Raw genomic sequence first — 16,060 nt, 5'->3', positions numbered from 1 at the left:
TGCAACGAGTTTTACTTTTTACCACCTGTTTAACTATCACTGTCTTGCATTATATGCATAACCGCTATGCAATGGAGTGACCATTGTTGTTCACCTGCTCAAAAACTTCAAAATAAAAGCCCCCAGATGGTAACAAGGAATTTCCTGTGGGCCTAAACGGTCCTGAATTTTCAAAATACAGGCCCCTGTTATGGTTACATAAATTACTCAGGGGCCCAGACAGAACTCTCAGCAATTGCACAAACCTGAACTTGACTGCACTACTTTTATCACCACTGCTGCTTCGCTGTTCAAATTTTGGCTGCCAGTTTGCTAGAGACCAGTTTGCTAGAGACCAGTTTCTATTCGTGAAATAAAAGACAGTCACAAATCAATCATTGTATGAAGAAATCTTTATATATATATATATAAATGACAAAGCATTTATAATGAAGTACCTTTGGAGATAACTCCAAAAAGTATTTTGAATTTACAATATGATAAAAATGTCAACTGAACAGACACTTGTCAACATTTTAAAAAGCATTTATTGATAACTGATAACTGATTGACCATGCCTTCAGAGGATGATGTGGCATTGGCTGTCTACCTTTGATAATTTGTCATTTCATTACTCAAATGTAAATAAAAAACAATTCAATTTAACTGAAGCTGTAATAAAAAAAAAAAAGAAAAACAAAAAACAAAGTACCACACATTGCCAAAATTACACAAATGTTACTAATGCAACTGCAAGCATCTGTGTACATACAGTGTCACCAAGTAAGCTAGAATGCAGGCTGAAATATCTGCACAAAATCCATAAATCAACATTGAGACTGATGAAGTTGCTCCACAACTCAATGAACTGAAAACAAAACCATAGTTAGTTTAGCCTCAAACTAAACAATCTAAAAGATCTAAAAGACAAGCAGATAGCAATAGCTTAACTATTCAAATTAGGGAACTTGTATATATATATAAAAAAAAAAAAACTTGTCCTTTGGCTTCTGCACAGTGGCTGTTAACTGCTTATAGCACCGCAGTGGCTAAACCACAATCCCCACACAAAAAAAGCATCTGTGGGTCTACTCATAAGTAGACCCACAGATGCTTTTTTTTTTTCTGGCTGTGCTTTAGTTTCTCTGGGATTAAGTCATTTATCAGTTCATGCTTACAGTGATCTAACATTCACACTGCCATATGTGCATCTACCCTTCCATATTATTTATAATCTAGTACATTTACAGCATGTCATCTTCTCCTCCTCCGTACATGTCGGCCAATTTCTTGAAGCGAGGTCCCCACTCATTGAGGCAGTCGTAATCCTGGTCTCCGCTGCTCGACGAGTTTAGAGAGGAGAGGCTTCCTGCGTCAGACCCGCCTCCTTCATAGTCAAATACCAACAGGGAGTCATAGGGGGGTGCTGTTGGGTCGTTGTCGGCTGCCTTCAGGTTCTGAGAGAGGAGCAGAGGATTACGTTCACATTTTACAGATCCTCGGTTTCTATATATTGCCTAATCAAGTCAGAAGAAGATGATGTGATTTCATTTGTGATATATTTTTTGGAGCTGGATCATTCTTTAGGAATGCTATTGGAATGTATACTGATACTGAGTTACGGTCAAAAGCGTTTAGTGAGGTCAACAATGATCTCGACCATTGACCACTAAATTGTAATCAGTTCATTCATGACTTGAAGTGGACATTTGTGCCAAATTTGAAGAAACTCGCTGAAGGAGTTCTGAACAACCTGAAAACATAATGCCATGACAAATAGACAGTCATAAATGCATGGTCACCAAAAGAAGCCTCATTATTTGATTTAATCATTTTAAATCTTGTGTTGACCAACAATCTAAAACTCATTTGAATTAACTTGACTTTTCTGTACATTTACTTTGATAAAAAGGGCTGGAGGCTCTCACTGGGACATTTTAAGCAAACTATGGCAACATAGTATTATTTGTGATTTCAAATAAATATTTAGATTTTATATTCAGAACCACACTAATTTATAACAGCGGTGACATATTATATATTTAAACTATGTTAGATTTCAACATTTTTGTATGAGCTCTCAAATCTTGACTCACATCATCAATGAAGTTGCCAATTTCTTCTGGGTTGGCTGGGCGAGGTCGATACTGAGGAGCCGGCATGAAGTTTGGCATCACATCATTTCTGAACACCTCGGGACGATTGTCCAGACCACGGTGGAGAACACTCAGATCATAGTCCTGGTGGCAAACAGATGTAGGGATTTACATAAGATACTGCAAATTCATTTCAAGCAAAACATCTGTGCATTTATACAATAAATGTAATCCATGTTTCCAATCGTGATATCTTTATAAAAAACATACTGTATGCTGACAGTTTGTCTCCTGCTGCTAATCTACTCACTGTCGGAACTGTAATCCAACCTAATGCAGCTAATGCAGACTTTTTATCAGTCCTAAATGGACTATGGTATATTATTACAATTAGGGGTGGCCAATATAGTTTGAAAGAAATCTCATGATATTAAGAAAATCTTTTTGACAGGTATATTTAAGGCAAATCAATGCAATATCACATACAGAATGCTCTGATGTGTGATTCCAATTGACTGTGTTCAACAATTAGATTTATTGAGTACTGTACTTACTACACTACACTACACTTACTACACCTTACTTGAGAATTACCACATGCTACTTCTTATATCTACAGTTCTACTTCGAGTGAAGTATTATACTTTTCACTTCATTATATTTTCCTGACAGAGTAATTACTTACTTAAAATACTGCCAACATGCTGCTTACCTTCCCAATTATCCAACAATATAAAGATGTTTTTAAGTTTATATTTATAAAGGAGTTTACTGTGTAGTATTGCTACTTTTAAAGGGTTTTTGAAAACCTATTAGACAACTGTCCACTGTTACACTTTGCATAAAAAAACTCTTTTGTTACAATTAGCTTTGAATCACAGATTTATTTTCAATTCTGGTCTTTCACTGCAATAGAGGATCAGCCTGAATTGTTACCTGGCCCTAATCACTAATGCACTGACTCTACTGCCACTGGGTTTTCTTCCAGGAAATGTAAGCAGAGGTAGTGCTATCACTAAACTACTGATGATCTACTGATATTTGAAAACAGTCTAACAGCTGGTAAACATCAGTCAGCTTACTGTCTTGAACAGAGAGACTGACCAGCCACACTGCCGGACTGTGACTAACTGAGACATATGCCTCCATCATTCTCTGACTGAAAATGTAGCTAATCTTTTCTCAGCCTGACACTGATGTACTGTCTTGACTATTAAAAGTAACAGTATGATGTGCTACTGATTAAGCCTCATCATAGAGAAACCACCCTGATCATGAATTTACCTGATCGTCCTCACCACCTCCCTCTTCATCATAGTAATAGATGTTGTCTCTGACATCGTCATCTTGCAGTAGAGGTTCCTTCTTCTCGCCTCTTCTTCGTCTCGCAAATAGCAGCAGCAGCAGCACCAGCACTGAACACACAGAGAGCACAGCTTACAACACACTCATGATTTAGTCATAACAAACAAAACCATTTTCTACAGAGCAGAAAAAGTAAATGGTGTAAATTATGTAAGAGGCAGCAGAAGAGATTATCACAAGCACTACTGGTCTAGTCATTGAAAAAGGAGATGTTCTATATTTTTATTGTGGACAGTAACCACAATCAGAACCAACAATGAACCTATTGACTTACAAGTATGTATCCAAGGCCTGATATCTTACAGCCGTGTTCCACAGAACTCTATTGTTCTCCAGAAATGACTTAAAACATATTTAAAACTTTGTCACTCTGGGTGACAAATTCCTTAATTTCTGTATTTGTTTTCACTCAATCCCAATGCACAAACATGTTTGCTGTCCTGCTGCCACAAATACTCACTAGGGCACCAAACTGTGGAATATTCCACCCAGTGTTGAAGTTATGGGTTGGGCGATATGGGCCAAAAAATAATGTCATGATATTTTACATTATACTTTTATATGTGCGCAAACATGAATGAGCCCGCCAATCCCGTTTACTGCACCCAGCAGTTGGGAAAGAGCATCTTTGTTTATTCATGGACAAACCGAAACCTACATTGTAGCCTACATTAATTAGGGGTTGACAGGTTATCGGCCTGGTCAATTATCAGGACTGACATTTGGCATTTTGCTGATTATCTGTATCAGTGTTTTATTTTAACTATTAACAGTAAAACTGATTGAAAAAGTGTGCGTCTTACACTCAGCCAACACCAGGGAAAGCAGTCTGCAATACATGCAAAGTGCCAGCATGGAAGAAACTTGTACTTCATAAAACCTCACTTGTGTAACTTGTGTATGATGTTGAAAGTTTCAGTTTTGATTAAACATTTGCTGAGAGTTTTGTGTTGGAGTTTGTTATATTCCAAACACACACACACACATATATATATAAATACACACACACACACACACACACACACATACATATATATACATATAAAATCTCAGACTTACTTAGGAGTAACAGGATGCCTCCCAGTATTCCCAGGATTACGGGCAGTTCAGTGCCACCTGCCACACGACCTTTGCAGATTACCTCTTTCCCAGTGCAGTCGCACACTGTGGCCTGGACAGTGCTGTCCTGCTCCATGCCATTGTTGTCTGAAACCCTCAGGACCACAGTATACTCTCCCCTGGCTAGCTCAGTAGCTAAATTCAGGATGATGCCTGTTTCTATAACAAAAAGGAAAATCACAAAAAACTGAGTCTATAGTCCCTGCACAGTTTATGATTTGGCATTCTGTCTAATTCCAACAATATTTCGGCACACACCAATAGCAATACAAATGTTATGACTGTATTTTTTCCACAAATGATTAAAAGCACATCTTGGTGCTTTAAGTGAAACAATCTTCCGTATGAATGCATTCCATGAGGGGCTTCTTTTCACTGAGCCTGACAACAAAGTTCCTACCTATTTTTCATTTAAAAATTCCATAATTTTGCAGACTCAGTAAATTTTTCAGACCATATTTGAAATGTATGTATAAATAGCTAGATTTTTGATGCAAATACATGGTCGTTAAATATCATTGACAGCATGTATGTCACATTCTGGTTGTGTATGCTGTTATGTTGCCAAGTAATTGCCACAATATTGTAGCTCGGTACTGTAGCTCATATAAATCATTTACCACCACACCCAGACAAATTCATCTCTGCCCCAATAGAAAGTAAAATAACAGACATTACCAGTACTCATATTATTTACTTAATATATTGATTAAATTACTAATTATTGTCCCTCCCATATTTTTTTCTCTTTTATGACTAAGAAACGAAAATGAGTTGCAAAGAGTTAATAGTTAATTTCCATGGTGTCTGTGCAGCTTGTTTATTCACTTTGTCCATGGAAACCACAATGAAGGTAGCCTAAAAGTTTCCACTTGCAGAAAATATTCTGTTTACTTTTCAAACAACTACATTGCACTGCATAATTAATTACTGTTCAGACAAGCTTAATATTTGGCTATTTCTTATGCTATGTATGCAATTCAAATCTAATGTTGCATCTTGTTTCAAACTAATTTGATTGTAGCCGTCTGGATTTGGTTCACAAGGCACTTGGGCAGAGCTGTTTAGCAGGCTGCGATGTCTAGGTATCTATCTATACCTCTATAGGTAGCTCTGTGTAGGCATGTGCATTCAGTCTCATGCCATATTTTTTGTCTTGCTTTGACAACATCAAGGTTGCTCTGGCATGCACTTTCACACACAGTGGTAAACATGCTAGCTAGATGTGCTGCCTACTCCAAATGCAATGAAAATCACTCTACTTATATGACAACTTATCATATAATTATTATTATTATGTAATTCATCTGTTAATTTATTTCAGAAATTCTGGATTTTATGTTTTAGAAAACAGAACAGGGGCAAAGTGTGAAAACTCAAATATCTTGCCCAGCATTTTTTCCCGTTTTCTCCATAGCTTTCCAAACCTGCAGACTCCATCCTTATCAAACTTATTTAATGCATGGACTTTACTTTGTGCGGTACACAGACTAGAAAGATGCATCACCTAAAATTTTCCATCCAAATGCCAGAAACAAAAACGTTGTGGTAATCTAAACAGAACAGCTGCGATGGACAATTTCAGAAAAAAAATTGGCTCATAAACATTGTAAAATAGGGTGACCTTTAAAAACCTAATTTACAAATGTTCTCTAAGAATGACCTTTAAGTGTGAGTTTTTGACTGGATGGCATTAGTTTGTGGCTTGCCGTGTGTAAAACCCATGTTTTTGTCTTGTAATAATAGTGTACATACGGGATTCGTTCATCCTAGCAGTCCAGTTGGTCTTTGACATGGCCTGTAAAGAGACACTGTATGGAGCTGCATTGCCTGGTCCGTCTTTATCTGTTACTGATAGCAGCTGAGGAGCTGATTCCTTGTTACACACCTGAAAAAAACACAATTTCAGACCCTTTTGCTTGCACATGTTACTGAACAATAGTAGCTTTTGTGTGATGTATTTTAAATCACACCCATCAAAGAATACAAGTTCTTCACCCAAAAAATGTCAATTTTAAATTACAATTGTTTTGAAATTGCTTAAAAACATGATGCACCTTGATTGCACGTTCCTCAATGGTGGGTGCATTGTCATTGACATCTTCAAGTTGGATTATTAGAGTACCCGTTCCTGTTGCTGGGATTTCATCTGTTGAGGTGACATAAACATATAAATAAACATCAGGGAAACAACTCAATTTGTAGGAAGCTTAATATTACATATTTTTGGCCTTAAAGCAATGTAGAAAACCCAGTGTTTGCATGTGTAAGCCTTGCCTGCCACCTACCATTGTCATATGCACCAATGAGTGCTGTGTATTTGTTGTCCTTAACGAAGAGGGACTCTCTGTCCATGACACTTTTAACTTTGATCAATCCTGTCTCTTTGCCCACTTTCAGCCAGCCAGCAGGATCTCTAATTATTCTATACCTGGACATAAACACAATAATCATGGAAAGATGTAAATGCTATGCAAGCAAGTGGATTACAATTAACATGTTTCGGGCTTTCACAGACTGGATCTCATTCAGTTGACATTTACGATATGTAAAATGTGATTGAGTTTTGCTTGGAAATGGTCACAATTGAAGCTAGGGACATTTCAGATTTTTTTTTTTTTTTTTGCTGGTAAATACTCATTAAACCACATTAAAGACAAACATACAAAAAAAAATCACAGCTGAATATGTTGGAGCAAAGCAAATTTCAGAAAAGCTCTAAAGTATTTATAAACTTTTACAAGATACAAGTTAACATGTTGTGTATCCTGTCTGCACTTCAGTTTCTATTACTTTATACAATATACACTTTTGAGTTTAATTACACCATTAAAAAAAGTATTCCAGGCAGTAAGTTTATAGTGATTAAAGATACTTCCTCATTCCATACTTAATTCCTATCATTTAAATGTCCTAATCCCTAAGAGGTTTTAGTGCCCCTTTTTCAATCATCTTCATGGTTGCTCATCTGGTACTAACAAAAGAGAACTGTGCAGTATCAAAGTGTTGATGTGGATGTGCTGGGTATTACAGGTTGAAGGATTTGTACATTTACATAAGCTTATAACATTCACTTTCATCTCAGATATTTTATTCCCAGTAATTGACTCGTCATAAACAGGCTAAAGCCTCATTTATATTCTCTTTACATATGAATATAGACTTGTTCAGTTCAAAGATTGTAAATGTCTTTGCCCTCATACTTCCATGCGTCTTTTGTTGGCATAGATAAATCCACTGAATGGCTCTATAGGGCAAAGACAAGTGTCTGTTGACTGCAAACAAGGTGACAGTGGAGGAGAGTGTGACAATGTACCTTTTAATGAAGCCAGTGTTGTAGACACTGGTGGAATGTGAGGGCAATAAATACATTGCGACATGTGGATGGAGAATTCTTTTTACTATGCGACAGATTTATTATTTTTTAAATGTCTTTGTCTTGTCCTACAGTCATATTTGCTGGAGCTACGCTACCGTCCTCCACAATTTTTAGTGGTACAGTTCGTACTGTCCCAAGGTTTCAGAAAATTTGTACAACATCAGCACAGAGTACTTAAAGAAGGCTCGGTCCATGTCTGTATATGTATCTAATGTTGAGCATACATGAGTCATTAGACATTCTGATGATGAATGCACTTTCTTTGTTGCACTTCTAACATTAGAGACCTGCAGGGGTACTTTAAATCTTGTTTAACAATCTCATTTTCTCTAACAGTAATACTTTTGTGTTTAAATACATGTTCAAATTAATAAATTCAATCAGAGTTTGATCTTACATGACTTTTTGCTTGCGTGCAGTGTCTGGATCAGAAGCAGTGTATCGCACCACATCACTGTCAACAGCAAGATCCTCCCGTTTAGAAACGTGCTTCTGTAATGGCTCAAACACTGGTGCCTCATTGACATCCTGCACATTCACCACCACTGTGGCAGTGGCGGTAGGCAGTGAATTAGCAAAAGGAATCTCATTTTCCACTGCAACCAGCAGAGTGTGCTTGCTGCTCCTCTCAAAGTCAAGACCCTGGTTGCATGGAAACAAAAGCACAGAAGCACATAAGACAAAAGGCTTGCACAGCTTACACAGATTAGTATTGCGGCTTTTTTGTAAAGTCCTGGTTAACTTCCTACCTTGGCAATAGAAATGATCCCATCATGTTTGTTACTTCCTGTTTTCACAGTGAAATGTCCTCCAGGGTCACCATCGACAATCGTGAACTTGGCATTCCAGGCTGGGGAATGTGGCTGATCACCATCTGTTACTGACATCGTAATGACTTGAATGTCCACTTTGTTTTCAGCAACTGCTGCGTCATACTGGGAGAATGAAGGGATGTGTTTAAAATGAAACAAAGAAAACAAGTATTGGAAAAAAGGTTGCTGTTGTTGCTTGTTCACAAAAGTTATTCTTTTAAACCCTGGCTTGAATATCATGGTCTGTGTCATTATGCAGTTTGGTCCATTACTTTTCTTTCTACAGCTTTGGGATTCTCTGTTATTTATTGATTCTTGTTTAGGTTCACTCAATTCAAGCTAGAGAGTGCTTTTTACTTAATATCCACAAGAATACAAACTTTTATAGTATCGCAAGAACTGCTTTATTAGCGAACGCCGCCATGTTTACCCTGCAAAAAGCGGCAACCACCACAGCCACACTTCCTCTTCCTCCACAATAAAAGTCCCAACTTTCTCTGAATACACAATAACACATATGCGTCCCCACAGGCCAATAACTGATTACATTACAGTGCAAGAGTAATAGTACCTGTAATCCTGTAATTTAACAATTTCAGTCCCTTTCTATAAAAAAAAAAATCTTCTAGTACTTAACTGGAGCTTTGTTACCTTTGTCTTAGAACAGAAAAACCTAAAATATAACATGACTGGAGCGTTGTTACCTTGTTTCAGAACAGAAATACACTAACAGTGATAACATGAATCGAGAGTTATGACTCAAAACTAAGACCTCATTTACCTTACCTCCAGGTTCCCATTGTCCTTCATTAAGTGCCTTAAGTAATAGGAGAGGTGAAGCCCCTTTTTTGTGAGGCAGTCCGCAAGTTGTTCTTTTGCGTTACACCAAACGACTTGCTCAACCTTTTGGGTTTGTATAAGTTCTGTGATGCTGTTCATTTCCAAACACAGTCTTGTCTCAGTGACTGACTTTGTAAAAGTTTTGGAGGTTCAGAGCTATCTTCTTGGACTTTAGTTTGCACACTGTTCTGTTTGCTTCATGAATAGTCTACACTGTTGCATTTTTCATGTCCAATGCCAAGTTGCTGGCATCTAACATTACTTCTGGTCTGCTCTGTCTTGCAACCCAAGGAATTTGGCCAATCTTGGACCTGAGTTGATCCTTTTCCTTATCACATAGAGGTAAGTCTTGCTTCATGGCTCATGAGGGATCCATATGTATGGGCTGCATATGTTGAATGTAGTTTTCCTGGTGCATTTGAACTTTTTTGTCAACTGTCACAAAGTCTGTTCCCACATAACAGAAGTTTCCTTGTTCTTCACGACCCAATTGGAATGCAGATCTCAGCTGGGGTATCACTGTTGAGGAGAAACTGTGTGTGCCCCCCCATATGAAGTCATCCACATGGCAGGCCAGAACCCCATTTACAGGACAGTCCTGATCTATCAAACAGATAGTTGCGTGATAGTTGCATTCACTATAGAAATGCTGACTTTATGTCCATAGAATGAAGCATCCACTGTTTTGGACAAATCACTGCCAGAAGCAGTCGAAGAGACTCAGTAGCACATGTGGGAAAGTCATTTTGTAGCTCTGACACTTCAAAACCTCTTGCCACAAATCATGCTTTTGGTATTGTCCCAGTGAGTGTCTCTTTGAGGGTGCACACCCATTTGGTGGAGCTGCACTTCTGTCCCTCATCTCTAACTTTGTCAAACACATTATTATCATGCCAGTTCTAAATCTCCTTGTGTTTTGCTCAGTCAAATGATACATCTTTAGTCACAAATTCTGTATATCATCACATACATCTGTGGCAGTGGTGTCAGTAATGCTAATTTCAAATTGAAGACTCTCTACTCTTGACATGTCAGCTGACTTCATAGTGCCTGCAACATCAGAAGGTTCAGTATACTGTGAGTCTTACCAGTGTTTGTATTTACCTGTTTGGCTGTGATTAACACACCACTGTGTTTATCTTTGTATTTGAGAATTTGTCCCATACTCAGACTGACATCTGTTCCCTGCTCTGTACCACTGTGAGTCTCTGTGTGGTCATTTGTGTGATGTCCTGCATCATTCAGTCACCTTGTGTGCATTTCTGTGGGCTCTATTTGCTTCCCTTGTTGCACTTCAGTTAAAGCATCTTCTGTGCTTTCTGTGTTATTTTCAACAGTAACCTGCCTTTGCTCAACATCTGTGTCATTTTCTGTATTCACTTTTCTCAGTCTGTGATAATGCACTCGAATGCAGGTTCCTCCAGGTTTGACAAACACTGCAGCGCAATCCTGACCAATGACAACTCCTGGCCCTTTCCACTCAGGGCAGTCCACTCACTTGTAATACACCTCTTCTCCACATTTGTATATCTCATCTGTGTGGCGTGTTTGTTTTCTTGTGCTCTCTGTATCCTTTCTGAACATTCTGCTTCTGTAAAAGCCTTTCTTGATGCAGGTAAAGCAGAGATGTGTTTTGCCACCCATTCACTTCTTGTTGTGCCCTCTAAGGCTGGAGGTTTGTCAGTTAGCACAGAGGGCAGGTTGGGATTTTGTCCAAAAACCAACTGATGAGGGCTGTAGCCATGGACATGGTGTTGTTTGCCATGAGAACCCAGTCCATTGCAGTGCTCCAGTCACAACAGTTACTTTCATTATGATCTCCGTAAGTGTTTGGTTGTGTTGTTCCAGAAGTCCATTACTCCACGGGCTGTAGGCAGCTCTTGTCTTTATTTGTATGTTAAAGTTCTCTGCCATATCTCTCACTTTCTTATTGTTAAATTCTCCCCTGTTGTCACTGAACAGTTTCTGAGGTGGGCCATACAAACTTATCCAGTCATGGACAAAGTGTTTCACAATTTCAGATGACTTCTTTGTGGTCAGAACGCTACCTGCACTAAACCCTGTGAACTGATCAATAATATGGAGGTACCAGACACCCGGTTCAAGTTCATGCAGATCTACAGCCACAGTCTCATTGTACTGTAATGCCAGTGGTAGACTGATGGCAGGCTGACTCCAGCAGCAGTGACAGCGGCACAGTGAGAGAGACAAACAGAGCGGAGCTTCTCCAGCACCAAAGTGAAACCGCCAAATTTGGTGGCATGTGCCATCTACAGATTAGATTCGGGTTTAATCAGACTTTGGATGGAGAAACACCAGGTCGTATTGCTTCGTGTCTCATCCAGCCACTTGCGCTGAGCTCTCATTATTATTACCAGGGGCAGATGTAATGTTTCGATGTTTTGGGGGGCTGGGGCCACAGGCAAATTACCTTATTTTCACCCTTTCTCTAACTAGGAATGTTGGCAGACTGTTTGCAGCTATAAGAAGTAGGCCTACTAGAAAAGTTTTTTTTTTCCTAAGTAAAATGATTAATAGCAGAGAAGATTCACAGAAGTTGAAGTCCTGCAGTCAGGAGAGGTTGACCTATTATCAGCACAATGTGCTTAAATTTTCCTGAAGTTTGTTTAAAATGGAGCTTTAACTTTTTGTATAATGCTGAAAAGTGTAATAAATAATAATGAATCATATGTTTATTACACTCCAACACACCATGGTCAAATGAAACTGTGTCAGTGAACTACAAGGGCAAAAAACAAACCACAAAAAAAAAGCAAAATAATCATTCATTAATCGTAATGGAAGTAAAATATTCAATTAACTGTGACACTGTTTTTAGGTATGAGGTTTGGACCTTTGCTGAGAGGAAATTCTAGTAACTGGAACGCCAGTGGGTGATGCCTGTTCTGCAGTATTTTTGTCATGTTCATTGTCTGACAGAAAATAAATACTTAAGCCAAAATTAACCTTATGATATCTTCATGTCTCATGTAAGAGTAAAAGGGCACCTTTAAGCTTGACAGAAATAGTGATTTGATGTATATCATGACATTAGGGCTGGGCGATATGGCCTAAAAATAAAATGTACAATTTTTTTCACACCAAACCTGATTTATGATTTTAATCGTGTTTTTTTCGTTCTTATAATCAATCTACAAATGACAAAGAAATTACTCAAAACAAGTTTTGCTTTTGATTTTAGCAGTAAAAATTAAATGCAAACTGAATTTCCCTTCTGTTAATATAGTAAACTGAGTGTCCCTTTTTGGGTTAAAGTGCAAGCTGCAAACTTGCCTTGAACACTGAAGGCTGCAGTAATTTCACAAAACATATTTATATTAATTCATTTGTATCCTATCTTTAGCAATATGCAGCACGACTGTATCAGTAACAGCTTTCAGTGTTTCTACATCACCTGCACTCGTCTATATTAGTTACATTGAGGGTTTAGAGAACAGCATAATTCCTTAGGAATATGTGGCACGAGCTGTGCTCTAGTATCCAAGTGTACACAAACCGGGTGCACAGTCTGTATTCAGAATCAGAATCAGAAATACTTTATTGATCCCTGAGGAGAAATTGCCTAAATATAGTGTTCCCTGACCGGGAATCAAACCCGGCTACAGCAGTGAGTGTATGCAACCACTAGACCATACAAACAAAAGCATGTTTCATAAAAACAAAAGAATAATATTGCAACAGCCTTTAAATAAACTTTGCAGTAGACTGTGGTTTGTTCGAGATCTGACGCTGCAAAACCGAAACCAGTTCCAAATGAGTGACAAGACTCTCTTTTTTGGGAATGTATGGCGGAGGCAAATTCGAACTAAACGATAAAATTGATTATCACCCAGCCCTACGTGACATATATTGATATCGACTGGTATGGACTGCTTTAAAACTTGAATGATCTGCTGTGCCTAGTTATGATTGCTAAGCTAGTATTGGAGAACTGCTCTTCTGGGGAGGTGTCAAGCAACAAAGAAAATTTCCACTCACAAGTTTGTTGTACTTACAGACGACTGAGTGAAGGCTGGAGCATTGTCATTGCTATCTGTGACAGTGAGAATGACTTTGGCTTGTCCAGTAAACCCTTCTCCAATCATGTCAGCTGCTTGTACCACCAAAGTGTACTTTGGGTATTTCTGTTAAAGACACAATGAGCACAACCAATCAATTATAAGGCTTGAACATTTGGCTGTCATTTTACAGACAGAATTTATAAAGCTGTGAAACTCATGACATTCTCCGTAGCTTCAGCTAGTTTGATGATGTTACATGATGACATCTTCTAAAATGCAGCAAATTAAAAAATGAGTGTGGCATAACACAAACTATAAATCAGAAATTGTTTGTCCAATCTACAAAACTTGCAAGATATGCTTCAAAACAATGTTGAACCACCTGTGTTAAATTATTTCGAAATCACTCAATGGGTAGAGTTGACAGCACTAAACAAGTGCAAATTTTGGCCATAAATAAATGACAGTTTGTCCAGAAATCAGCAAACTCTAGTAGGGAGTAATGACATTGCCACAGAAACATCTGGCCCATATAATAGACTGCATATACAAATTGACAATATTACAGCTCCACAAAAGTGAAACCAGAACATCTGGATTGCCCTCTGACTGGCTGCAATAATAGGTCATAAACCCTGCCCTCTGCATGTTAGCAGATGTATTAAAGTATATATCAAATACATTTTTCCCAAAACAGCATCTGTCATTTTAGGTAGTTCTTATAAGGCTGATTTAGAAGTCCAATTCCAAAAAGGGTGGGACGCTGTGTAAAACACATAAAAACAGAGTGCAATGGCTTACAAGTCTTTTTTTGACATATAATCTTATAATTAAATACAGTACATAACACTCAATATTTTATCTTGAAACGATTAACTTTATGGTTTTCTGTGAAATATACACCCATTCTGAATTTTATGCCTGCAATACATGGGAAAGATGTGGAATGCTTAAAAAACACCTGTTTGGAACAAGTAAGGACGGTCACTTTGTGAAAACCTGCATGGGCAAACAGTCCAACAGTGTAAGAACAACCTATCTCAACACACAATGACAAAGAATATCAGCCATCTGATGTCAATAACATACAAAGATTCAGAGAATTTGAGAAACTCTGCATTTAAGGGGCATGGCTTAAACCAAATAATGAATGCCCCTGACCTTTCACCCCTGGCATGACTGTATAAAGTAGAGATGGCAAATTCGAAACTTTGAAACGTTTCAGTACTTTTTAACCATTCAAAACCTGTTCACTCCACATTGGCATCTACTGGTAGAAGCTTGCATTGCACCCATTATCATTGTTTTTGTTGTAAGCTCCCTTTTCCCCAGCCCAAAAGCCTACCTCAATGGGGTCATGCAAATCGAATCAGACTGCTATTGATTTAGTTCTTGTAGGATAAGGTGACTATTTCATATCATTATTAGCTATGTGACCTAATGACATTGGTCTTATACTATGCTACAGTTTATTTGAACAATATTTTGAGGGTTTCATTCATTAACGGACATTTAATCTGCCGGGTTTGGTACTGATTATGTGATGTTTCGAAACTCGTCTTGAGCTAGGTGAAGACACGTTTCAAAACAGTTCGATCTTCAGTTTCGAAATTGCCATCTCTAGTATAAAGGATATTACAACACAGGGTCAGAAACACTTTGGAAAACCCATGTCAGTAAACACAGTTAATCGCTGCATCTACAGATGCAAGTTCAGACTCTACTATGCAAAGTTAAAGCCAGATATCAACAACATCCAGAAACAACTTCAACTTCTCTGGACCCGAGCCCATCTGAGATGGACTGACACAAAGTGCATGTGTTCCAAAAGTGTGGCTTCATAGTAAAAGAGAGCAGGTACGCAACTGGCCTGCCTGCAGTCCAGAGCTGTCTGCAATTAAAAATCTGTGGCGCATTATGAAATGCAAAATATGCCAATGGACTGTTTGGCAACTGAAGCAAGAATAGGACAATTCCACTTTCAAAACTTCAAAAATGAGTGCCCTTAGTTCCCAAACACTTACTGAGTGTTGTTTGAAGAAAAGGTGATGTCACACAGCCATAAACATTAGGGCTACCCTTTTAAAGTCAGATATTTAAATCATCAGTTGGAGACCACTCAGTTGACGATATTGCTTCAAGTCAAGCAGTCATTCTATGTTATGTTGCAATTTAAAAAAAAACCAATGAAGTTAATCAGTTTGAACCATTTTTAATTTGTTGTTTTTGAACTGTATCCAGTTGAATGTAGGCCACAAATGATTTGCAAATCACTTTATTTTTCTTCTTAGGTATGTTTTACACAGTGTCCCAATAATAATTAATTTAATTTTCGGATAAATTCAGCTTTAATTAGTGATTTGAAGCTATAAAAACGGGGTTTGCATGTCATGATTAATAGCTGTGTGTGCCAGTCTGTGTGCTTGCAATCAATGGCGCTGGATGGAC

General features: G+C 38.1%; 1 protein-coding gene across 1 annotated transcript in view; it reads right to left on the bottom strand.

Annotated features, from left to right (window-relative positions):
- Positions 1-374: 374 nt before the first annotated feature.
- LOC121954201 (cadherin-1-like) overlaps positions 375-16,060 on the bottom strand; it is a 35,731-nt gene continuing 20,045 nt past the window's right edge. The window contains exons 9-18 of the mRNA XM_042501539.2: positions 13,607-13,735; positions 8,688-8,873; positions 8,336-8,580; positions 6,848-6,990; positions 6,617-6,708; positions 6,315-6,447; positions 4,500-4,718; positions 3,360-3,490; positions 2,076-2,219; positions 375-1,436 (exon numbers count right to left, since the gene is read on the bottom strand). Coding sequence (XP_042357473.2) covers positions 1,224-1,436; positions 2,076-2,219; positions 3,360-3,490; positions 4,500-4,718; positions 6,315-6,447; positions 6,617-6,708; positions 6,848-6,990; positions 8,336-8,580; positions 8,688-8,873; positions 13,607-13,735 — 1,635 coding nt within the window. The 3' untranslated portion in view covers positions 375-1,223. The remainder of the gene's footprint in view (positions 1,437-2,075; positions 2,220-3,359; positions 3,491-4,499; positions 4,719-6,314; positions 6,448-6,616; positions 6,709-6,847; positions 6,991-8,335; positions 8,581-8,687; positions 8,874-13,606; positions 13,736-16,060) is intronic.

This window comes from Plectropomus leopardus, chromosome 13 (genome assembly GCF_026936395.1).
Source record: "Plectropomus leopardus strain MGB_pleo_1.0 chromosome 13, ASM2693639v1, whole genome shotgun sequence".
Classification (NCBI taxonomy): domain Eukaryota; kingdom Metazoa; phylum Chordata; class Actinopteri; order Perciformes; family Serranidae; genus Plectropomus; species Plectropomus leopardus.
This window is presented reverse-complemented; position numbering and strand designations above follow the sequence as displayed.